Source organism: Muscardinus avellanarius, assembly GCF_963383645.1.
Source record: "Muscardinus avellanarius genome assembly, chromosome: 19".
Lineage (NCBI taxonomy): Eukaryota > Metazoa > Chordata > Mammalia > Rodentia > Gliridae > Muscardinus > Muscardinus avellanarius.
In genome coordinates this window covers 48,496,807-48,521,768 of record NC_137805.1, presented here as the reverse complement: position 1 = coordinate 48,521,768, position 24,962 = coordinate 48,496,807, and the positions used below count along the sequence as shown (strand labels likewise).

At 44.3% G+C, this 24,962-nt stretch overlaps 1 protein-coding gene and 1 pseudogene across 2 annotated transcripts; one reads left to right on the top strand and one right to left on the bottom strand.

Annotated features, from left to right (window-relative positions):
* Positions 1–517: 517 nt before the first annotated feature.
* Positions 518–7,308, bottom strand: LOC308277378 (beta-defensin 119-like; the record flags this gene model as incomplete). The annotated part of the gene is made up of 2 exons (XM_080716538.1): positions 518–711; positions 7,251–7,308. 2 exons carry the CDS (start codon positions 7,306–7,308, stop codon positions 518–520), a joined length of 252 nt encoding a protein of 83 aa, XP_080572664.1.
* A 9,941-nt stretch (positions 7,309–17,249) lies between these two features.
* On the top strand, positions 17,250–17,708 carry LOC308277470 (ORM1-like protein 1; annotated as a pseudogene). The gene has a single exon. The product of its transcript is annotated as an ORM1-like protein 1 (transcript).
* Positions 17,709–24,962: the final 7,254 nt, after the last annotated feature.

Sequence of the window (24,962 nt, the reverse complement as noted above, 5' to 3'; positions counted from 1 at the left end):
TTGGTTGTAAGTGGGGGAACAAGACTTATAAACTTACAGGAATTAAGGAATTCCACAATCATCAGCAACAAAAGCATGTAATATTCAAGTACCTTTTGTTATAATCACCAAACAGATCTCCAACTTCATAACTTGAAACTTTAAAAAGACAGCTTCTGCCAAATTATCACAGCTCTGGCTTCTGCCCACGGTCTCACACACCAATCCTCTTGTCCTGGCTCCCTCTGCCCACGGCACAGGCTGAGTCACAGCTCGACCCAAATACTCCCACCTCCCTTATTAGTCTCAACTGCACTCTCCCCACCTTCAGTGCAGGCATAGGTCCTCCCTCAGTCTCACTGCACACGCCTGGCCTTCCCTCCACAGGCCAGCTAGCCATGCAAACCCAGTCTTTCACACCATGATCCCAGCGGATGGGAGACAGACAAGGACGGCAGGGGCATGCATAAATTTTAATAAGGGGGATTGATAACAGGTCTGGGTTCCCAGAAAATATGAAGATGGTGATCACCAGTGTTCAAGGCGTTTTGGGCCAGTAGTTCTGATAGGACAAATCGGTATGTTCTTCTTTTCCAGAAATGTTTATCCTCATGTAGGATGGGAGGCAGCATGGTTGATCATTTCTGCAGTGGAAGTAGGGCTGTTCACTCTTTCTGCAAGAACTTCTGCAGACTCCATTTTTGCCCATGCATTGAAGAATGGCATGTCTTCCTGGGTAAATGAATAACAACAATTATTGATTTCCGTGTAGTAGTAGTGACATAGATCTGGTGAGTCAAGTAGCATAATAAAAGCCCACAGGGTAGTGGCAACTTTCTGCTTCCAGAATTTATTTCAAAAAGAAAAAAAAAAGAGCAAACGCCACACTTGTAATCCCAGTACTTGGGAGGCTAAAACAAGAGGATAACAGGTTTGAGGACAGCTTCAGCAACTTAGTGAGGCTCTGCAACCTAGCAAGACTCTGTTTCCAAATAGGAAATAAAATAGGGCTGCTGGGGTAACAGAGATCGGAGGTAGAATGCCCCTGGCTTCAATCCCCAGTACCACAAAAGAAAAAAAATAGCAGACTCAAGTTCAGCCATTTTCTCTCCTGCTAAGTACAGTTTCAAACCCTGGGCATTATACATAAAACAAATATAAGAATTCTCTGAAAGGTGAAGAGAAGAAGGCAAGCTAGGCAGAGGCCTGTGACAGGCATGAATCCTCTGCTTTATTTTGTCTGATGCTGGAGAAGCTGGCAATCTGGAAACACAAATGAGTTAGAGATTTTTTTAAAATCCCAGGAAGCCGGGAGTGGTGGCACAAGCTTGTACTTGTACTTGTAATCCAGTACTTGGGAGGCTGAGACAGGAGGATCATAGGTTTGCGGGCAGCCTCAGCTACTTAGTAAGGCCCTCTGCAACTTAGTGAGACCCTTTTTCAAAATCAAGAATAAAAAATAGGGCTGGGAGTGTACCTCGGAAGTAGAATGCCCCTGGGTTCCACCCCCAGTACCAAAAAAAAAAAAAAAATCCTAGGAAAAGTCTGATCATTCCAGCCAAAAGACCAGGACAGGACAGGGGCAGCCCAGTCAGAAACAACACTGCAAATAGGGACTACTCTGCTCCAAATGCTACAAATTAACAGCTTATTCATGCCCCTACCAAAAATGGCTGAGCAGAGAGCCTCCTAGGATGACAGAGAAAGCCAAGGGGAATGTGGCCTGCAGCCGCGCTGAGGGTGGCGAGGCCACCACCACGGTCAGGGTTTGGTTGTAGAACGTCTCCCAGAAAGGCACATGCATCAACAATAGAAAATGTTCAAGGTGAAATAATGAAATCAAGACTCTGATCTCATCAGTAGATAAACTCACTGATGCGTTAATAATTTAAAGGGACTTATTGGGCAGTGACTATAGGCAGGTGGGCTGTGACCGGAGGTGGTGGGTCGCTGGGGGCCTTGGGTGTTATTTCTTTTCTTTTTCCTTTCCTTTTTTCTTTCTTTCTTTCTTTTTTCTACTTTCTTCCTTTCTTTCTTTCTCCCTTTCTCTCTCTCTCTCCCTTTCTCTCTCTTTCTTTCTTTCTTTCTTTCTTTCTTTCTTTCTTTCTTTCTTTCTTTCTTTCTTTCTTCTTGTGTGTGTGGTACTGGGAATTAAACCCTACCTTCTACCTCCAAGCTACATCCCCAGCTCTTTATACTTTTTGTTTTGAAACAGAGTCCTGCAAGGTTGAGGAGGCTCTTTCCACCTTGCTGAGGATGTCCTCAAACCTGTGACTCTCCTATCTCAGCCTCCCAAGTACTGGGATTGCAGGTACGTGCCACCATGCCAGCCTTGGGTGTGATTGCTGTCCCCGGTCTCTTGCCCTCCACTTGCAGGTGCCTTGATTTGAGCAGCTGTCCTCTGCCAGGCCCTACAGCCATGAAGTTTCCTGAAGCCAGCCTGCTATAGATGGATCTTCTGAAACCATGAGCCAAAACAAATTCTTCCCCTTCTAAATTGTTCTGGTCAAGTAACCAAAAGGTCATAATGATGAAAAAAACTAATCAGTAAACCACCACACAGTGCCATAGATGTCATGTGGGAAGCCTTGATGTCCCCTGCCCAGGGAGGAAGGCATCCCTCCATCTCCCTGATGGGGTGGTGACAGAGGAGGCCAAGTGGACAGTGGAAACTTTCACCATCATGCAGAAATTTCAGGGCCATCAGTCCCTATAGTGTCACTGGAGGCCCTATGGGGAACAGAACTCCCTCCAACCAGGCAGACCCTGCAGGGCCGAGGCCCCGCCTTACCCCTCCTACCTTCATGGCAAAGGAAGTCAAGCAGAGGACCTGGAATATTACCCACTCTTGGGACTAGCAAAGCCATGCCTCCCTCCCAGGCCAGAGCAGCATCAGAGCGGGCAGGCTGGAACAGATCATGGGCATATGACCCAGAACTTCATAGCAGGAGACACAAAATGTCCAGGTTTCAGTCAAAAGCTACTCGCTATACTAAGAACCAGGAAAGTCTCAACCTAAAAGAAAGGACGATTGACCAAACTTGAGGTCAAAAGTTGTGAGTGTCAATAGCTCACTCCTTTCAGTTCTGAGTAATTCTCCATGGTGTGAATGTGAGTACTTAACCATAAACCTGTGGGGGCCATTTTGGTTATTTCCAGTTCTTTTTCTTTTTGGCTCTGCTGAGAATTGAGCCCAGGGACTCATACATGCGGAGCGAGCAGTCTGCCACTAAGCTACATCCCAGATCTTCAGTTTTTAACTATTAAAAATAGAGTTGTAGCCAGGCGTGGTGGCGCACACTTGTAATCCCCGCACTTGGGAGGTGGAAACAGGAGGATTGCGCTGGTTCGAAACCAGCCTCGCTGACTTAAGAGACCCTGTTTCCAAATAAAAAATATAAAATAGGTCTGGGAGTGCATCCTGGAGGTAGAAGGGTTTCCAGAAACCCCAGTACCACCACCAAAAAATAAATAAATATATATTTATTATTTTATAATTTATAATTTTTATAATATATATATATATATATATTTGTAGCCAGGCATGGTGGCGCATGCTTGTAATCCCCGCACTTGGGAGGCTGAGACAGGAGGATTGCACAGTTTCGAAGCTAGCCTCAGCTACTTAGTGAGGCTCTCAGCAACTTAGTGAGACCCTGTTTCCAAACAAAATATAAAATAAGTCTGGGAGTATAGCCCGGAGGTATACTCCGGGGTGTGGTACTGGGGGTGGAACCTCTGGGTTCCACCCCCAGTACCACAAAAAAAAAAAAAAAATAGAGTTGCAGCCAGGTGTGGTGGTGCGTGCTTTTAATCTCAGTTACTTGGGAAGCTGAGAAAGAGGATCACAAGTTCGAGGCCAACCTCAGCTCCTGCCTAAGGGTGCAGACTCAGTAGGCCCCACCCTCCAGGGTGGACCTGGGAACAGGCCAGAGTCACACCTGGAAGCAAGTGCGAGAGTTCTCTAGGCAGCAGTCCCAGGTCCCACCTACTCAAAGCGAGTCCAGAGCCGGGGTGGCACTCACAGGCCCTGGCAGGTGCATTCTTGAGAAGTCTTTGTCCCTCTGGGAGGAAGTGAGCTGGAGGAAGACCCAAAGGAGGACCAGAATCAGAGGAGGGGTTTTCTTTTTCAGAGCCTAAGAACAGAAATACTAAAAGAAAAGTATCTCCCTGCATCAGCGTGAAGGCCTTCTATTTGTCTCCATGTCATACCCCATGCTTACAGAGCACTCCAGGTCCCTCATCTTGCTGCAGAGAACAGAGCACAGGGGTGAAAAATTCTTTTGATTTGAAAATAGAATCTAAGGTAGTAAAACCTATGTAGAAAACCAAGTACACTAGATTCTCAAGATTCAGTTTGTTTTTATTACTGGAGATTGAGCCCAGGGACATTGATACCACCAAGCTACACCCCCACTTTTTAATATTTTATTTTGGAGCAGGTCTTGTTAAGTTGCTAAGGGTCTCACTAAGATACTGAGGTTGGCCTCTAGACTGCAATCCTCCTGCCTCCACCTCCCAACTCCTGGAAAAGTGTGCGCCACCACATGCAACCCAAGTCAGGATTCTTAAATGTTCCCCATGAGTTAGTCTTCGCACAGGTTAAATGACCTGTTCAGACGAGACCGTCTAATACAGCTGGAGATGATGCAGCACAGATCTGGTCAGTACCTGCGGAGTCAATGGAGAGGGACAGCTAACATTTATTGAAGGCTTGGGCACTATGCATGATCTCTTTTCATTTTTACCACAATCTCAAAATGGATTATTATTCTAATTTTCCAGATGGAGAAGTTGAAATTCTGAGAGGTTCGTATAGAGTGTGTTAGTGGTGAGTGGCAGACCTGAGATGAATGAATGAGAAAATGAATCCATGAAAGAATGTTTTTTAAAAAGCTCATAAAGTGCTGTGTGCATGTATGTCCTCACTGAACTACATTATTATGTGAGACTACAATGTACCAATAAAAGTATATTCAAAATAATGAATAGGGCCAAGCATGGTGGCGCACGCTTATAATTGCAGCATTTGAGAGACTGAGACAGGAGCATCTGGGTTCACAGACAGCCTCAGCTACTTAGTGAGGCCCTCCGAAACTTAGTGAGACCCTGTTTTAAAATCAAGAATAAGCCGGGCGTGGTGGCGCACACTTGTAATCCCCGCGCTTGGGAGGCTGAGACAGGAGGATTGCATGGGTTCGAAGCCAGCCTCAGCTGCTTAGTGAGGCTTTCGGCAACTTAGTGAGACCCTGTTTCCAAATAAAAATATTTAAAAAAAGGTCTGGGAGTATAGCCCGGAGGTAGAAAGCCTCTGGGTTCCACCCCTAGTACCACCAAAATAAATAAATAAATAATAAATAATAAAAACATAAAACTAAATAAAATAAAATTAAGAATAAAAAAATAGGGCTGGGGATGTAGCTTGAAGGTAGAATGTCCCTGGGGTTCCATCCCCAGTACTACACAAAAAAAGCAAAAAAGGACTGGGAGTGTGGCCCAGAGGTAAAAATGTTCCTAAGCTTAATCAGTACCAAAAAATATTAATAATGAATATATATATATATATATATATATATATATATATATATATATATAGAGAGAGAGAGAGAGAGAGAGAGTAAATTTGTGTGCTTTATACTTCTTTAGTACTTGGGAACTTTCTGAGCCTGGGGATGGGGCTTTTGAGCATTAGAATGTATCTGAGGTGACTTCTTTAGAAACCCAAGGATCTGGGTCTCACTTAACCTCGTGCACCCCTTCTTCACTTACTCCCAGCATGGGCCAACTCTCCCATCCTAAGGATTCTCCCACCTCACATGCATCTGAAGTACCTTTAAACCTCCTGGCCCACATTCCCAAGACTGGTCCCTCTGGCTGCCAGATGAGGAACTGTCTCTGAAACTGTCACCACTTGCAGCTGTGACACAGCTCTAGTGACCTCTCTATTGCCTCTTAACCCTCTCCTGTCCCCTCCTCAGCCCCATTCAACTTGGGTATCACTCCTGATGGTTGACAGACACAAGAACCAAACTTGTTAGTTTTAATGAAATGAATGAAATGTGAAAACCAAGAAATCTGAGGCATATCCTTTTCTAGCCATAATTTCTAGTTTTCTTCTTCTTTCAATAAGCTTCTGTGGACATTGTAGGACTGATCCAGTCAAGATTGCCATCAATTGTTATTGGCTGGGCTGTTAAATAGTGGCTGGGGACACAGCACCGTTTACGATTTGAGCAGCGTAAGACGAGTTCTTCATTATCTCTGCACACCGACCGGCAGTGTCCATGCGGCCAGCATTCTCCTTCTGAACACAGAAAGAACCATCAAGAAGATCTTAGTATTACTCGAGGGAAGCGACAAGAAAGGATAAAGGAGGAACAGGAGGCCAGGGGACAGGAGGAGAGAAGGCCAGGTAAGTAATGCTAGACCCCATCCCAGGAAAAGAGAGAAGAGATCTTGAGAGGGGAGGCAAAATAAGACCAATGTTTCCACTGGAAACGCTAAAGTCTTCAGAAGAATCTTTTCCTACTCCTATCCCCTACCTTCCTACTCCTCACTTTGGGATCATTTGATGCTGATGAAGATCCCACCTGGTGGAGCATGGGAATGTTCAGGAAAGGACAGTGCCCACCCCTATCCTTAGGGAACAGAGGGCATTCTCTCAATACAGAAACCAAATCTCCAGCCCTTCTTGACCCATATTCACCCAGATCACACTCAAAACTCAGTCAGCTCCCAGCCTCACTCAGCAGCCCCTGAGCCCCATCTCTGAGCCAAACACAAATCTGTTGAAGCCACCAACTACAATCCCCAGCAGCTGCCCATCGCCAAGCAGAACCAAGCACCCTGGACCAGCCGGCACCAACTCCCAACCTCAGACCAAGTCTAGCCAAAAGCCAGGACAGCTTGCTTGACCACCAGGAAGTCCCAGATCCTCTCCTCCACCTCATCCTAATATTCCCTCTATCACTCCAAACCCAGGGGGCTCCCCATCACCACTCAGCTCCGGCCTACTCCCAGCCCTTACCCTCAGCCCTCTTCAGCTCCCACCAGAATGTCACCACTGCCCTTAAGTACCTAGTGCTCTAGACATCTATCATCTCCCACCCCACCATTTAGCAAAAAGAAATCAGGAAGAGACATTAGTTGGCATGAAAAGATCCTGAGTTGCAAGAAATGAGGAAAGCCTCAGCTACTGTCCCAGTGAGAGGGCAGGGAAAGGGGAGAAGCCTGTGTCCAATATCCCAACCCCTCAAGAGACTCCAGGTTACCCGATATCACTGGCTCTGCAGCCAGAAGAATAGCAAGAAACCAGAACAGAAGCTTCATGGCTGGCAGGACCCGGGAGATAGTGGCCGCTGAACTCTAGGCGTGGAAATAGTTTCCTGCCTCAGGGATGAGCCTCCTTTTATCAACAGGGCCGTGGGCAGTGAATTAGAACCGGAGGGGATTTGTACGAGGTCAGCCAGGCCAAAGGACAGTGTGTAGCAGATGCCTCAGCAGGGCATAAGCTGGGGTTTGGGACCTGGCCAGTATCCATGCCAGAAATGGCTTTCCCTCTTGGTAAGAGACAGGTGAACTCAAGCCATTTGGCCTTTTGAGACTCGGGAAGAAATTGGTTCATTAATTGCTACATAAACATAAGTCAAGGAAGATTTAAATTTAAAAAAAAACTTATTCTTGATTTCAATTTTTTATTTTTTGTTGTCTTTCTCCCCCCACATTTCCCTCCCCAGCCTTCCTCCTCTAGACCCCTCCCTCGCTCCACTGCATTTTCCTCCTTTATCTGAAGCCCCTCTTGTTTTCTATTTTCTCCCTAGCTCCCACATATGAGAGGGAAACATGACCCTTCTTTTTTTGTGTGTCACTGGCTAATTTCACTTAGCATAATACTGTCTAGTTCCATCCATTTTCCTACGAATGGCATAATTTTGTTCTTTTCGTCCGAGTAGAATCCCACTGTGTGCATATCCTATAAGTCTGCAATCCACGCATCGACTGACTCACACGAGGCTGGTCCATAACTTGGTTGTTGTGGACATGCAGGTGTCACTACAATATTCTGGCTTCGACTCCTTTCAAAGATATCCAGGAGCAATATAGCTGGATCACAGAGTAGTTCCATTCCCAGTCTTCTGGGGACTCAGCAGAAGGATATACATGTGTAAGCCTTTTTGAATCTTGAATTTGCCAATCTTGTTCCCACCATAGGACTCTTAGCTCTTCCTTCTGATCTTCCCATGAACAGCTCCTGCTATTCCATTGATCTCATCTCAAAACCAGCCCCTTGGGGAGGCTTCTGCTGGTCACCCTAGATGATGGCCCCTACAGCCACTCTTGGTAAACTTTGAAACTTCTAAACTTTGTAAACTTCTAAACTTCCTAAACTTACCCAACGTTTCTATTTATTTTGCATGTTAAAGTCTTTGTCTCATCAGAATGCCAGACTTGGCTTGGGTTTGGATATGTCTGTGTGTGTCCCTCAAGTTTTATGGACCAAGCCAGAAGCTTGGTCCCCGGTGTGGACATGTTGAGAAGCAGGGGAATCCTTAAGAGGGAGTCAGGTGTGATGGCACACACTTGTAGTCCCAACATTGGTGAGGCTGAGACGGGAGAATCGCAGGTTTGTGGACAGCCTCAGCAATTTATGCCCTCTGAAACTTAGCAAGACCCTATTTCAAATTTAAAAAATAAAATAAAATAGAATAAGGCTAGAATAGATGGGGCTGCCTGATCCTGGACTTTTCACCTCCAAACCTGTGAGCTAAAAGAACTCCATTTATTATCAAATACCCACCCTTGGGTATTTTGTTACAGCAGCAGATCAGACTTGTAACTCTTGTAGGCATAATGTCACCTGGTATATTAAGATATTAATTCAGAGCCAGCAGCATACCTGTAATCCCAGTATTTGGAATCCCATTATTTGAGACAAGATATTGTAACACCTCAGCAACTTAATAAGACTCTGTTTCAAAATAAAAAACAAAATAGGGCTGGGACTGTAGCTCAGAGGTAGAATGCCCCTGGGTTCAATCCCAGTACTAAAAAAAAAAAAGATATTAATTAAGCTATTTTAATAGAGATTGCTCCCAAACAATGATTCCAAAAGACAGGCATTGGCTTCTTTTTTATGTAAGCAGCTACAGGTAGCAGCTTCACAGCCCAGTGGGGAGCTATGTTGCTTCTGTTTTGATGCTCCACCCTCTTCAACAGTCAGCTTCATTTAATGACCCAAGAACTGTTTTAGTTCCTACTGTCTAGTTCCCATCCCAGCCATCAGGAAAGACATAAAAGGAAAAGAAGTATGATGGCCTTTCCTACAAGGACCCCACTCAGCAGCTGTACACATCATCTCCACTGCAGTCCACTGGCCAGAGCTCCTTCACACAAACCCTAGCTGCAAAGTACACTAGAAATACTCTCCTACCTAAAATTCAGTAGCTGCCTTACTAAGAAGAGAAAAACACACAACAGGGACAAGCTAGCAATCTTTGACATTGCTGGCACTAAATATAAGATAATATTTAATGTATATTTACAGACAATAAATAATAATCCATTTTCTAAATAATTATAGATAATAAAAACTTACACTAAGTAAGGCTATGAGAAGTGATCTAATAGGGAGGTCACCCAAATCCTGTTAGGGGACATGTGGGGCTGGGGGTGTAGCTCAGTGGTTCTGCAGGTAGGAGGCCCCTGTTCAATCCCCAGCACCAGTGAGAGAGGATATAGGCCATGCATCTCCAGCCACATCTACATACAAGCATCATGAAGGGACAAACATGAGTGGGGGAGGGGGCTTAGGGTGTTAGGAAGCATGTGCCCTGGGGCCTTCACGGCTGCAGCCTAGAGCTCTGGCCTGTTCAGCCCCCTCTGTCCCTCAGGCCTCTGCCTCCCGTGATTCTGGCACATGGATTCTCCTACAAGGCTATGAGATCTGGGCCAAGGCCAGGAGAAGGGGCTGCAGACAGAATGGGGAACAGGGGCTGCTGTCACAGTCAGCAGACAGAACTGGAGGAGGACGGGCAGGGGACAGGGAGGAGGCAAGCTTTGGTTACAGAGCCAACTTGGCAGCTCACTGCCATGTGGAATCAGAGACCCGCCAAGAAGAGAACAGACTGTGTGTATCCTCAGAGTTATTAGTGTCTCCCACACAAGGACAGCCTGGCCCGGTCAGTTTGAAGAACGGGCACCACCCACCTCCTCAAATCAGTACACCTGCCTCCGAGTTCTTGAAAGGCCACCCACACCCTGTCCTGAATCCCACAGCAGGGAAGAGAGTGGACAGCCGGTTATCAGGTCCCACAGACCTGCATTATAACTATTTCATGGTAACTATTAGATTAAAGTGGAGCCTGTGGCTCAGGGGAAGAACAGATGAAGGCGAGGTTCAGAAGTGTGGCAGGCCTGTTTTAGAGGCACTGGGTTCTATGCAAATCCTCTGTACCACCATATCCCCACTGTGTTCTGCTCCAAGCAGTACTCCATGAAAGAAGAAATGCTAGTGAAGAATATCTCATCTACGATTATTTAAAATGTCATAGAAATATTAAAAGTAGCTGCCACACTCAAATCTCAGGAAATACTGCATTTGTTTATTTATTTTAAATCCAGCTCAAGACACCAAAGTTGGCAAGATGTGCTGGGCTCTCCTGCCATCTTCTGCTTTATCCTGCCAGAACCCCATGTTTCCAAGAAGTGAGGGAAGACCTGGTCCTGATCCCTGATGGCAATTTCTATCTCCCTTACTTCTCATGGTCAGGACGGTACTGATGGACCCTGCTGGCTGTTGACTGGGCAGTTCTCAACAGCTGGAGAATTGCTCTTCATGACTGTTTCCACCAACCACAGACCAGCCATAGAGGCCTCTGCTTCTCCTCTTCTGCTGGTTATCTTCCATAGCTACCCCAAACATCTGCTCCTTGGGATGCCCCACCCAATGCCCTTGAAACCTGCCCCCCCTCCTCTCCCATCCAAGGACACTCAGCTTCAGGTGCCACAGCGTTCCTCTCTCATGCCCTTGAAGCCAAAGGATTCCTTATCCAGCTCCTCCCGAGATAACCCAATCTGCTTCCTTGTTTCTAGGCTCCCCTAACAAGAGCTGGGGCAGGTAGGAATTGTCTTCAGGGCAGCTTGTGAAACACAGTGCACATGCTCTGGATTCCCCAGGAGAAAAGGAAGGCCGGGACTCAAAACACGGTCCTCTGCCAAAAACATGGCAGAAAAATATTATCGTTTCACTCTTTGCTCATGCCTACTCAGGTAAAACTGGAAAAAAATTATGAGATAATTGCTACATTAAATTATTTTCCTGCTGGGTATGGTGACATATGCTTGTACTCCCAGCACTCGGGATGTTGAGACAGGAGAAAGGCAGTTTCACAGCCAGTCTGAGCTACGTAGGCCCTCTGCAACTTAGTGATGACCTGTTTCAAAACAAAGAATAAAAAATAGGGCTGGGGTGTAGCTCAGAGGTAGAATGTCCCTGAGTTCAATCCCCAGTAATGCAAATAAATTAATTAAATAAATAACAACTCTTTATTTTTTTTCTTTTTGTGGTACTGGTACTCAAACCCAGGGATGCCCTACCACTGAGCCATACCTCCAGCCCTCTTTCATTTTTTATTTTGAAACAGAGTCTCACTAAGTCACTGCAAGCTGGTTTTAAACCTGTGATCCTCCTGTCTCAGACTGAGTATGGCACACACCATACTCAGCTACATTAAATTCTTGATAGATCACTCTCCAACAAGGTTTGTTTTAAGAACTTAGTAATTACATTTATGTAAGTTATCTTATTAATGCATAATAATCTTGTTCTTAAGAACTCCAGATAGTTTGGCACAGTGATGCACTTGTGTAATTCCAATGACTCAGGCAGGAGGGTGCCACGTTTGAGGCTAGTCTGGGTAATTTAGTGGAACCCTGTTTCAAATGGAAAAAAAAAAGGGATGAGGTATAGCTTAGTGATAGAGAGCCCCTGAGTTTGGTCCCCAGTATATCACAAAAAAATAAATAGAAACACTACTGAGAGATGTCAGCTGACTACCTGATTCACAAAGACATTCTTTGTACTCTACCCATCAGCAGTGAGAGTGCCCACCACTGACCTCAGCAGTAGGTGTGGCCATCCTGCCCAGTTAACTGTCTTGTCTATTTGCTTCAGTATGAACTTCAATATCATTCTCTGCTCATCAAATATCAAACACTTCTATTATTCCAACAGAAATGTACACCTTAAAGAAGGAATTTTCTTGTGAGAGCATTTCTGCTGACCACTTTAAGTCAAATATATATATCTCATTAAGTTGGTCAGTTATTCAACAAATATTGACTGAGAATCCAATTTGTGCCAGATTTGCTCTAGGTATAGAAAATAAGTCAACCATGGTCTTTGTCTTCATGAAGATTGTCTTCATGGAGATTATATACCTGGGCTGGGGGTGGATCTCAGGGGTAGAATGCCCCTGGGTTCAATCTCCAATGCCAAAAAAAAAAAAAGGAGATTATAGTCTGTTCTAAAGATAAAGACTGACACTGGATGAATGTTTTTGTTTTGTTTTGTTTGAGACAGTTTCTTACTATGCTGCCCAGGCTGGTCTCCTATACCTAGGCTCAAGAGATCCTCCTGCCTCAGCCTCTTGAGGAGGTGGGACAGCAGATGTGTACCACTGTGTCCACATGGACAGGTGGGATGGGTGCTGCAAAGGAGAAGGGCAAGATGACATTGGCAGCAATAGGACCCTGTGAGGCGATAGAGGAACCAAAGGAAGGACATTTAAGGAGCCGTTTGCACAATCCTGAGTTAGCGCTGCTTTATGAGCTGCATCCTAAGCACCTCCCTCTCCTCACCCTAGTCATCAGAAAGGTAAGAGTGGGAGAGCAAACATTCAGGTACAGGCAGCAGCCTTGGGAGGATGCTAGCGAGGACAGAGCTGACGCAGCAGCCCTGCTCTGAGGTAAGAGGCTTACACAAAACCACCACAGAGGAAGAGTCAGGGGTTTCGGTGGCTAACTTGCTAGAGAACACAAGAGGAAAACAGCCAAAGCCTTAGGTCTCAAGACCATGTACAGTGGCCATCAAGTTCTTGAATGACTGCCAATGTACAAACAAATCTTTGTGGACTCAAAATATAGAACAACGTCTTGATATAAATGTGGCCAGAATTTATATAACTCCTGTTTGGTGCAAATAGGATTTTCCACTTCATTCTTCCCACCCCTATATCCTTCCACTATTGCCGGGTCAAGCCTGCAATGGACTCAAGCCCCTGAATGCCCAAATTGGAGAAAGTCCTTTCTTTTCTATTCTGATGTTTATCTGAAACAAGTAGTTCTGGAATAAACACCTCCCAGTCCCATGATCATTATTCCCAGCTCCCACCTACTTAACCACAGCAGGAGACAGCGTTTTCATTGTCATAATTGTTTGAGGAGGATTACTGCCATGTTCTAGATATTTATCAAAGTCATTTGAATCCACATTTTTAAATTGCCCCATTTTTGAAACTCAACAAGAAGTTCTTGGCCATCTTTGACCCCTTTTATTAGACCCTAAACTTATACTATACCACCCACTCCTCCACATCAAGGAGAGAAGAGCTTTTACTAAGTTGTAGATGGAAAAATAGGTATTGAAAAAATAGATCAATGAGAAAGCATAAGAACATGGGAAAAGAGACCTTTTTGAGGGGAAAATGAATATTCTTGGGATTTAGATATACATGTAGTGTGTTAGGCATCTTTCCCTCATTGTGCCCAAATATCTGACAAGAACAACTTAGAACTTAGAGGTGGAAACTTTTGTGTGTGTGTGTGGTATTAGGGATGGAACCCAGGGGACTTCTACTTCTGAGCTACACCTCACCCTTATTTTTTATTCTTTATTTTGAAACAGGGTCTTACTGGGTTGCAAAGAGCCTCACTAAGTAGCTGAGGCTGTCCACGAACTGCGATCCTCCGGTCCCTAATGCTGTGATTACACGTGTGCACCACCACGCCCAGCTAAAACATTTATTTTAGCTCATGATTTTAGAGGTCTCGGTCCATGATTGGTCAACTCTATGGATCTGGGCCTGACACGTGAGGCAGAATTTCACAACAGGAGGGCATGGCAGAGAAAACCTGCTCACTTCGTGGAAGCCAGGAAGCAAAGAGAGAGAGGAAGGGTCCAGAGAGAAGAAAATCCCCCCAGAGCATGCCCCAGTGACCTACTTCCTTCAAGCAGGTCCCAATGCCCAGCAGTCCATTCAGCCATAAGATGAATTAATCCACTGATGAAGTCAGCATCCTCATGACCCATCACTTCCCCCAAAGCCCCACTTCTGAGCATTGCTGATCAGGAAACATGAGATTTGGGGACCATTCCAGATACAAGCTAGAATGTATGGGTAGCAAGTACTATGCTCCCACTTTGTAGCAGGCCCCAAGGACAGCACAGTAAGCAGAATCAGCAGGGACCTTGATGTCATAAAATCCACACAGACAAGAAACAAGTAAATGAACAAAACATTTACTGATCTTCAAGAAGTGCTGAGAAGCCGGGTGTGGTGCTTGTAATCCCAGCATTTGGGAGGCTGAGATAGGATTGCGGTTCGTGGACAGCCTCAGCTACTTAGAGAGTCTCTCTGCAACTCAGTGAGACCCTGTTTCAAAATAAAGACTGAAAAATAAGGCTGGGGTGTAGCTCAGAGGTAGAATGCCCCTGGGTTCTATCCCCAGTACCACAAAAAAGAAGTGCCAAGAAATAAACTGGTGGCGTGATGTAAAAGACTTTGTTAATTATGAGAATCAAGGATGACATTTATATTGAGACCTGGAAGATGAGTAAAAAACAGACTTGAAAGCCAGGCGTGGTGGCACACACTTGTAATCCCAGCATTCGGGAGATGGAGACCGGAGGATCATGGTTCAAGGACAGCCTCAGCTACTTGGTGAGGCCCTCTGCAACTCAGTGAGACCCTGTTTCAAAATAAAGAAAAAAATAGGGCAGGGGGTGTAGCTCAGAGGTCAAATGCCCCTGGGTTCCCAGATTAAAAAAAAAAAACCAAAAACCACACAAATACTAATGGCAGAGGCTTCTTTGGCAGAAGGAAAGGCAAGCAGCAAGGCCAGAAGAGAGGAAAGATCTTCTTGGCATCAGGAAGAGAAAGGAAGCCAGGAGACCTGAATATAACGAGTCTGAAAGGGCCAGGTCAGGCAGGGTAAAGGGGTCTCACTTTTCTTCTTAGTGAAATAGGAAGCCATTATTTGGTGTTAAAAAGACCCATGGCAGGATATGTTAAGTGTTTGGGAAAATGACTACATGGAAAATTAATTTAAAAAGTGAGTTGTGAGACTATTATCATTCAAAGATGAAAGAGGTTTGAATTAGATGGAAAGAAATGGATGGCATTTCCTGGTATTTTTGTTTTGTTTCTAAAGTACTGGTAATGGCATTCAGGGGCATTTCACTTCTGAGCTTATAGCCTTATTGTGTAACCCGGGTAGCCCCAGCTCTATTTTACTCTTTTATTTTGCAAGAGTGTCTCACAAGGATGCAGAGGGCCAAAGTTGCTGAGGCTGGCCACAAACCTACAATCCTCCTGTCTCAGCCTCCTAAGTACTGGAATTACAAGAGTGCGCCATCACACATGGCTGATATGGCTGGTTTTGAGATGCACCTTGAAAGTGGAGCCACAGGACTTGACAGATGAATAGGGTGGGCCAGAGCCAGACAGCAGGGACAACTTCTAGGCTTGGATCAACTGGGTACATGTTGTTAGCATTACAGACAAGGAAAGTGTTATGGTAGTAATAAGGCCCGGTGAGGCTAGGTCTTCACCAGGAGTTCCATTCTGGATGTGAGTAATATAACAGTTTGGGATGTCACTGTGGGCTCTTGTTCTTAGCTAATTTAGAAAAAGTAACCAGAATGGCACTGCTGCAAGATTAAGTAAAGTTTTATTATTACAAAGATAGAAAGAAGGGGCAGAACAATCTAAGCACCTTGTCAGAGAGACACAGTAGAGTGCCTTGAAAATAAGACGCTGAAGTCTGTAAACACATAACATTTTTATAAAAATTCATGATCTCCTCTCTCCCATTCTCCTTCGCCAATAGTCCTCTTTTCCCACCAAAGCAGGTACAGGCCTGCCAGTTATTTTTTTTTTCTGTGTAAGCCTTTTATCTTCGCCTTCTTTGTTCATCCTCATAGGGGCAGACAGGTCTCACATCACTGATCAAAATGTGTTACTTGAGCCGGGCGTGGTGGCGCACGCTTGGAATCCCCGCGCTTGGGAGGCAGAGACAGGAGGATCGCATGGGTTCAAAGCCAGCCTCAGCTACTTAGTGAGGCTCTCAGCAACTCAGTGAGACCCTGTTTCCAAATAAAATATAAAATGGGTCTGGGAGTATAGCCCGGAGGTAGAAAGCCTCTGGGTTCCACCCCCAGTACCACTAAAAAAAAAAAAAAAAAAAAATTTGTTACTTGGTTAGCATAGTCAAGGGGCTGCATGGTAGAAGCCTACTTTGTCTTTGGTTTTATTTTTACTCTTAAGGTTAAAGCATATATTGTCCGCCTGTGTCCTTGGTGAGTTCTCAGCTTTTCCTTATCTCTATCTGCTAGAAGTTACTTATGTTGAAAACTTGTTTTATAATAAAGAAAAAAAGGACACAGGAGAGCTAAGCATGGTGGCGAATGCTTGTAATCCTAGCATTTGGGAGGCTAAGACAGGAATATCGTGGTTTGCAGACAGCTTCAGCTACTTAGTGAGGTTCTCTGAAACCCAGTGAAACTCTGTTTCAAAATAAAGAATAAAAAAGAAGAGTGTTGGGAGCCTGAGGATTCCCTGCGGTAGACCCCAGCTGGTCCTACATGGTGCAGGCAGCCAGGAGCCAGGTGGTGGTAAAACCAACAAACTAGAATACAAACTTTATTTTTTTTATTTATTTATTTTTATTTATTTTTTTATTTTTATTTTTTTGTGGTACTAGAGGTGAAACCCAGAGGCTTTCTACCTTCGGGCTATACTCCCAGACCAATTTTCTATTTTATTTGGAAACAGGGCCCCACTAAGTTGCTGAGAGCCTCACTAAGTAGCTGAGGCTGGCTTTGAACCTGTGTGATCCTCCTGTCTCAGCCTCCCAAGCACAGGGATTACAAGCATGCGCCACCACGCCCGGCTTTAGAAGACAAACTTTAGAAAAGGGAACCATAAAAATAAATCTTGTTTATCTACCATAAAGTCAGACTTTGAGGATTCTTTAATTAGCATCTAGCAAACATGAATGTTGGAGTTGCCCACAGCGAAGTCAACTGAAATACCTGCCTGATGAGCAGCTGAGGTCTGTGGCTGACACACTCTGGAGTGGGCTGGCTTCACAGGGACCTACTCAGCATTTTCTTTCTCAGTGTTCTTGTTGCTTGGACCTTAACAAACATTATACATAATCTGGGCATGTATGTATTTTTGCATGCAATTAAAGGTGCACCTTTAAAAACTCCTGACCAGAGTAAAGCAAGGCCCCTAACTCATTGGGAACAATTGGACTAGGGAGTACAGTTTATATCTTCACGTAAGTTTTTCACAATTTCTCCAATTATTCTGTATTTTCTGGCAAGTTTCTATATGGAGTATGATCCAACTCACTTCATCCTAAACATGGCGTCTCTCCTGAGTGTGTTTATTCCAAAAATGCCTCCACTACATGGCATTCTGATCTTTGGAATTAATAAGTATTAAAATGCTATGAAACTGGATAAAAAAATTTTTAAAGGTCTTACTAAGCCAGGCATGGTGGCGCATGCTTGTAATCCCAGCATTTGGGACACTGAGACAGGAGGATCATGGTTCACGGACAACCTGAGCTACTTAGTGAGGCCCTCTGCAACTCAGTGAGACCCTGTTTCAAAAGACAGAATAAAAAACAGGGCTGGGAGTGTAGCTCGGGGATAGAACGCCCCTGGGTTCCATCTCCAGCACCACAATAAATAAATGAATAAATAAATAAATGGTCTCACTGAGTTGCTGCAAGTCTTCGCTGGCCTCGATCCTCCTGTCTCAGCCTCCCAAGTGCTAGGATGACAGGCGTGCGCCACCATGCCGAGCCTGAACAAAAAGTTTTTACAACTACTGAGTTTCCTATGAGGAAAAAGTAGTTATTTTGCCAAGACATCCTGCTGCCTCGGCATCTATGTGTTGAGGACCCCCACTCCACATAGTAAAATAGGCAGAACGCCCCGAGAAAGAGGTATCGTCTCTGGCAAAAAATATCCCCCACTTTAGATATCCTTCATAACTATTATTCTCTTGGTATTCTTTTAACTCTCTACACGAATTGCTCTGATGATGTGAGATCAGAAATTGAGTCCGTGGAAATAAACGTCCTTGGCTTTGCTCAATAGTAAGGAAAAAACTGGCCAGAACTCAGATGCTGTGATAAGCATTCCAACTGCAGCAATTACAAAGGGTCTCTGACCCTCACTATCACTAACTTAGGTTAAGCTATTAACTCCGGTAACCGATAGCTCAGTTTAAGGAAACTTTGTTTACCCTTGAGATCCTGCCTAGAGACAGAGAAGATAAAATTTTGGGTGTGACTTCAAAGCAATTTAACTAATGAACAACTTAGTTGCCAAAATACAATAGAGCCAAGGAGAAAGATTGTTGACCTTCACGCCCAGTGTGAGCGTTCCCGAAACAGGGAGAATGCCGCATGGCTAGAAATGAAAATGACAAAATAAAGGACAGATATTCTAAATATATATGTATGAAGGAAAGGAAATACCGTAAGAGTAAGAAAGCACTTTTTCATGAAGAAGAGCTTATCATAAGAACGTCCCGACTGGGAAAGAAAGGAATTAGAAAGTTAGAAGCAGGTTGCAGAGGGTTTGTGATAAGGAAATGGATTATTAGAGACCAATAGGCCTTTAATAGGCTTTTGTCTAAAAAAGAGTGTTCAGCAGTCAAGGAAATACATCTGACAACTAAATCCAAGAACTTCACAGTGTTATTTGTGGTGTCTTATTTGCCAAGCTGTGTTGTGAGTTTTTGTAAGCTTTCAGACTTCAGAAGGCAAAGCGGATGAGATCTGAGAGGCTCCCATCGCATCTCCCTGGACCGCCACATCTCCCCATGCTTGTCATATGGATATAGATGGAAACTTCAAAAAAGAAAGCAAAAGAAGATTCCATGAGAAGGCGTATTCTCCAAGCCCTGGGCCTTGGGCGTGCCTGTATTGCCTTTGGAATTTACCTTTGGACCTGCCCTGCTGCGATCCGAAGAGTTAATCTCCTAAATGCTGGACTAGTCATTTACTTTGTTTATATGTAATTTACTATTGTTTTGCTGTGATTGCCCCCCTTCCCTTTCTTTTTTCTCCTATTATTAATCTCACTGGTGAAGGGTATAAATTTCTCTGGGTTCCTGTAATAAATTGTCATTGGCTCAAGAAGCCTTTGTCCACCTCAAATTCTTTCCCAAGCGCCGTACCTAAAAACTTAGGGAATTCATAGAGGGGAAAGAATTGCTGCAGATAGCCTTCTGCAGAACTCCACCTGCCTTTTGCCCCATCTTTCTGAGGATTTGACCGGGAGCTGACAATAACGACCCAACTGAGATTAGTCGGCAACATTATTTAACTGCTCTGTTCCTGAGATAATGTGAAACGAGAGGTACCTACATTGGAGAACCGATTGCTGGTTCTTCATATGCTGTCTTGAAGTGCAGAATGCTATTGAAAGATGCCTGTGTTTAATGCATCAGGTATATTTCTAGAGAGAGGCTTCATCGGCAGGCTGGGCAGACCCAGCTCATAAACTAATGGCAGGACGAAAAGGATGTAGGAGATAAATCCAAGGAAATAGAGGTTTGTAAGAAACTCGAAACAGCTTAACCTCAAATGACGCGCATTATGTTAGGAAAAGAAATTTTCCACTCGTTCATTCCTAATCAGCTCAAGCAGATCTACATGTCAACCAGATCATCTCTACAAAAGTTGATTATAGACTGTCTTCATTACCAAATGTATTTGTCTTATTTACATAAGAGGATATAAAGCCTCTTATTTTACACAATCCAGTTTCCATCTCAGGAGTGTGCTTTGGTTTTGTTGGCTCGGTATTGTGTGTCGACAGATGAAGTCATTTTTGCTTTATTACATTAGAGTTCATGAAGGTCCACCTTTGTGACCGATTAGGGATAGAAAATAGCCAGGTACCTGGGTCAGCGTATATATTTGGAACAAATACAGAATGGGGTTTACTTTCCTGTCCAGCCATTGGGCTGATGAACCAATTAAAAATAATTTATTTCAAGCAGTTATAGAAGATGGCAGTTTAAAGGTATATGCTTATTTGGTTGAGCAACTTAATCAAGTCTGTCATTCTTTAGAAAAGGAAACATAAAACAGGCAACTACGTAGCTCCCTATAACCTGGCAGAGACGGCTTCTCTAGCAGTAGTACCAACATCAGGTAATGGAGTCTTCTTAGCAGGTCCTCAATAAAAGATAATGCTCGCAAGCCCCATAGTTTGCTCTTTAATATTTTGCCTTTAAATATGTGGCTCTTGGTGTAGATAACCCAAATAGTAACTATTTTCAAAGTAGGAACTATACTGAGTTCTTGTGACTTAGGCAAGCTACCCATAGTTGCTAATATTAATTGCAAGAAATAACTACGTATTACTTTGAAAACACATGAAAAAAAACAGTTCTGAAGTTAAGGTGAAGCTGAAAACCTTGATAACATATTTTAACAAAATTGAGTGAAAAAGAGTTGCAGAACCAACTTAAGATTCAATTTGTGTCAATAAAATGACTTACATGGAATGATCATTGTTTTGTATTTTAAAAGCATTAAGTTTAGCCGGGCTTGGTGGCGCATGTTTGTAATCCCCGCGCTTGGGAGGCGGAGACAGGAGGATCGCGCAGGTTCGAAGCCAGACACACTGGCTTAAGAGACCCTGTTTCCAAATAAAAAAGTATAAAAATAGGTCTGGGAGTGTAGCCCAGAGGTAGAAGGGCTTCCAGGAACCCCAGTACCACCACCAAAAAAAAAAAAAAAGAATTTTAAAAAAGAACCGGTGGTGTAGCTCAGAGATAAAATGCCTCTGGGTTTCATATCCAGTACTGCAAAACACACACACACACACACACACACACACACACACACACACACACAGAATATACTTTTTTAAGGAAGAGGTTTGGGTGGTTATACCTACTTTGTGTTATTAGTAATTAATATTGGGCTAATATAGCTTGCTTTTTATTTTTTTACTTTAGAGCCTATATAATTCTTTTGCTAAGTGTAGGTGTTTGTGCTTTAACATTCAGTATTTAGCTGGGCTAACAAGCCAACTTTTAACTAACCGAGGTTGACCTTGGCTGCAGCTCTTGGCTGACAGCTTAGAGACAGAGAAAGGGATTTTATTGTTCTGCCCAAGTATGAAAGTGAGGCCTTCCACAACTTAATGAGACCTTATTTCAAAATAAAGAATAAAATAGAGCTGGAAATTTCCCTGGTTCAGTCCCCAGTACTGCAAAATAAACAAATACCGATTCAGTTAAATGAAAATTCCAGTTACCCAGTCACACTAGTGCGTTTCCAGTGCTTAGAGCCACATGTGGCCCACAGCTACCATATAGACTATCAGATGTAGAGAATGTCTAGTACTGTTGAAGGCTCTGTCAAGGTTAGTCTAGAAAACAAGAATGAAATGAACATGCCGAGCCAGGCCTGGTGGCACACACCTGTAATCCCAGTACTTGGGATGCTGACCGAAGGGTCGCAGGTTCAAGCACAGTCTCAGCAACTTTTTAGCAAGACCTTTTGTAGCTTGGTTAAGACTGTTTCAAAATTAAAAATGTAAAAAATAAAATAGGGCTGGTGGTGTAGCTCAGAGATAAAATGCCCCTTGGTTCATCCCCAACACCACAACAAAAAAAGTATCACCAAGTAAGACACAGTGAAATTTCATTTTCAAGGATGAGATTTTACCAAGTTCTGGCTCATCCTGCTCTAACGCACGCACACACACACACACGCACACGCACATGCACGCACACACGCGCGCGCGCACACACACACACACACACACACACACACACACACTTCCCTCTTTTACTTAGTTGTCTCTAGGTATAACTAGATGAACTGTCAGACAAACAGGGAGCAGCCAGGAATGATTTAATAGAACCATAGGATCCTATGAGGAGGAGAGGTGTTAGGTGGCAGAGAGCGAGCTCAGGCTTTCATCTCCGTTGGAGGATTCCGGTTTGACAGGCACATGCTTGGGCTTCACACAGCACTTGTCCCCACCTTTGCACAATATATAGAATACTTCGCTCTCTTTACATGCCGCTTTGCACTTGCCTAATGTACCCCAGCACTTCAGGGCTGAAAACAAAAGGAAAGTTCAGAGCAGGGTTAGTCTTCAAGAAAAGCAAAGGACGGGGGAAGGGAGAAGCTAAACCCAAGAAGAGGACACTGGGAACTAAGGAGGTCTGTAGCAAGAAGTCCTTGCAAGGCATTCCTGGGCTCAGGGAGCGTCCAGACCATCATGCCTCTCTTTCTCCACTTGTGTCCCCAGCCATGACTCCCAGTGTCCTCCCTGCTCAAGTCACAAGGCGCCCGCTCAGAGCTCCTTCTCGGCTCCTGTGGGAGAGGCGAAGGGGCCCTCTTCTCCAAGGCTTTACCTCCCACATTATTAGGTGCCCCATTACCTGGAATCAAGTAGGCATCTTTGCCCTTTGCCCTTTGGTGCCCACCTTTTTAAACCAATGAAAAGGAAAAAAACTATGGGGGAAAAAACTGGAACACCTGGAAGTCCTCTGCAAATCTCCCTTCTCCACAAGAGCCTGAGACTTTTTGCTGCCATCAACAAGTCCAGAGAATTGGGGAACAGCTTCTCTGAAGAACTGGCAATCTAAAATAGTCCAGATGATTTGGGTCTGCATGAAAAAGTAGAATCCAAATCTTCAATCGGAAATTTGGGAACCATTTTCATGGAGGCAGAGGAGATTACAATGAGAGCCTCCTGTGGGGCATTTCTGGAAAGGCCGCCCTTATGCTCCACACTCATACCCAAGTCTCTCTCTTTCCAAGCCTCTCTCAGCTCCTCAAGAGCCCATCAGAGGGAGGCGGTCAGAGTAGTCAAATGACGGGTGCTAGGAAGACCCATTGGTGCCTCTACGGAGCCTGCCAGAGCCCCGAGCTCCCTGAACACGCCTCAGGCTCCCTGGGAGAGACACCTGTTACCTTGGGCAGCCTGGACCAGGAGCAGGGTAACAGTCAAAACCAAGAGAAGGCGCTGCATGAGTCACAGGACCTCACTCAGGGAGTGAGCTTGTAGACTGGCAAGACAGGCAGAAGTCTCCATTCTTGGCAGTCTAGGCTGACATTTATTGCCCTAAAGAGCATGGCAGAGCCATGATCAGTGAACCAGAAAGGGAACAGCCACTTGAGGTCAGACAGACAGCCTTCTGGAAGAGGCTGGGAGAGAGGGAAGGGAGGTTAGCAAAGACAGCTTTGTCTTTGAAGTGCTTTATAATACAAATAAGGAGATGAGAATGACAAAAATGTTTTTATCATTCGGTTATTTCTGATTTATGAAGAGAAACAAAGAGGCACCGAGTAAGACCGAGTGGTAGTTCTGTGTGCCTCGTGTTCTTTTCTCCTTTCTCTGACATTATTTGACACTATTTACTTTTTTTTTGTTTGCCAGTTCAGATACAATCTGGCAATTTTTCATGACGTATGAGTTGCAAGTGATTTTTATGTTTTAACTAGTTAAAAATACTATTATATAGCCGGGCGTGGTGGTACACGCTTGTAATCCCAGCATTGGGGAGGCTGAGACTGGAGGATCGCGGTTTGCGGACAGCCTCAGCTATTTAGTGAGGCCCTTTGCAACTCAGTGAGACCTGTTTTCAAAATAAAGAATAAAAAAAATTGGGCAGGGGGTGTAGCTCAGAGGTCAAATGCCTCTGAGTTCCATCCCCAGACCTGCAAAAAAAAAAAAATAAATAAATAAATATATATATATATATATATATATATATATATATATATATACAATTACAATGGAAACAGACCATATAATGTTTTGTGCATATATGACTGTATCACTGTGAACCTCACTATCATGTACAATTATAGTGCACCAATAAAAATTTTAAATATCAAGCCAGGTATGGTGGCGCATGCTTGTAATCCCAGCATTCGGGAGGCTGAGACAGGAGGATCACGGTTCACAGACAGCCTCAGCTACTTAGTAAGGCCTCTGCACCTCAGTGAGACCCAGCTTCAAAATAAAGAATAAAAAATAGGGCAGGGGGCAGGGGTGTAGCTCGGAGGTCAAATGCCCCTGGGTTCCATCCCCAGACCCGCAAAAACAAAATTAAATATTAATAGAAATAAATACCTTTTTCCTATCTGGCACAAGAAACCGTGAAACAAAAATGCCTTGATTGCTCCACAAACTGGGAAAGAACTTCCCCATACCTGAATTATACTCATCTTCATTTATGTGTTGTCTGCCATTCTCAGTACCAGAGATGGGAGCTTTGTGTGTATGTATGTGATACTGGGGACTGAACCCAGGGGCATTCTGCCTCCAAGCCACACCCCCAGTCCTTTATATTTTGTTTTTGTTTTTTTAAACAGGGTCTCACTAAGTTGCAGAGGGCCTCACTAAGATGATAGGGCTGGCCTCGAACCTGCAATCCTCCTGCTTTAGTCTTTTTTTTTTTTTTTTTTTTTTTGTGGTACTGGGGATTGAACCCAGGGGCCTTAGTCTTTCAAGTGCTGGGATTACAGGCATGCACCACCACGCCCAGCTCAGAGATGAAACTTCTGACTCAGTGGCAGTAGAAAGGAAACCAAGCAACGTGAGCATGAGCACACAGGCAAGGCTTTACTGAAAACGCACCTCAACGAGAAGGGGCTAGCACTGCTCCAGAGAGATCAGGCTGTCCCCAAAGGAAAGGAGAACT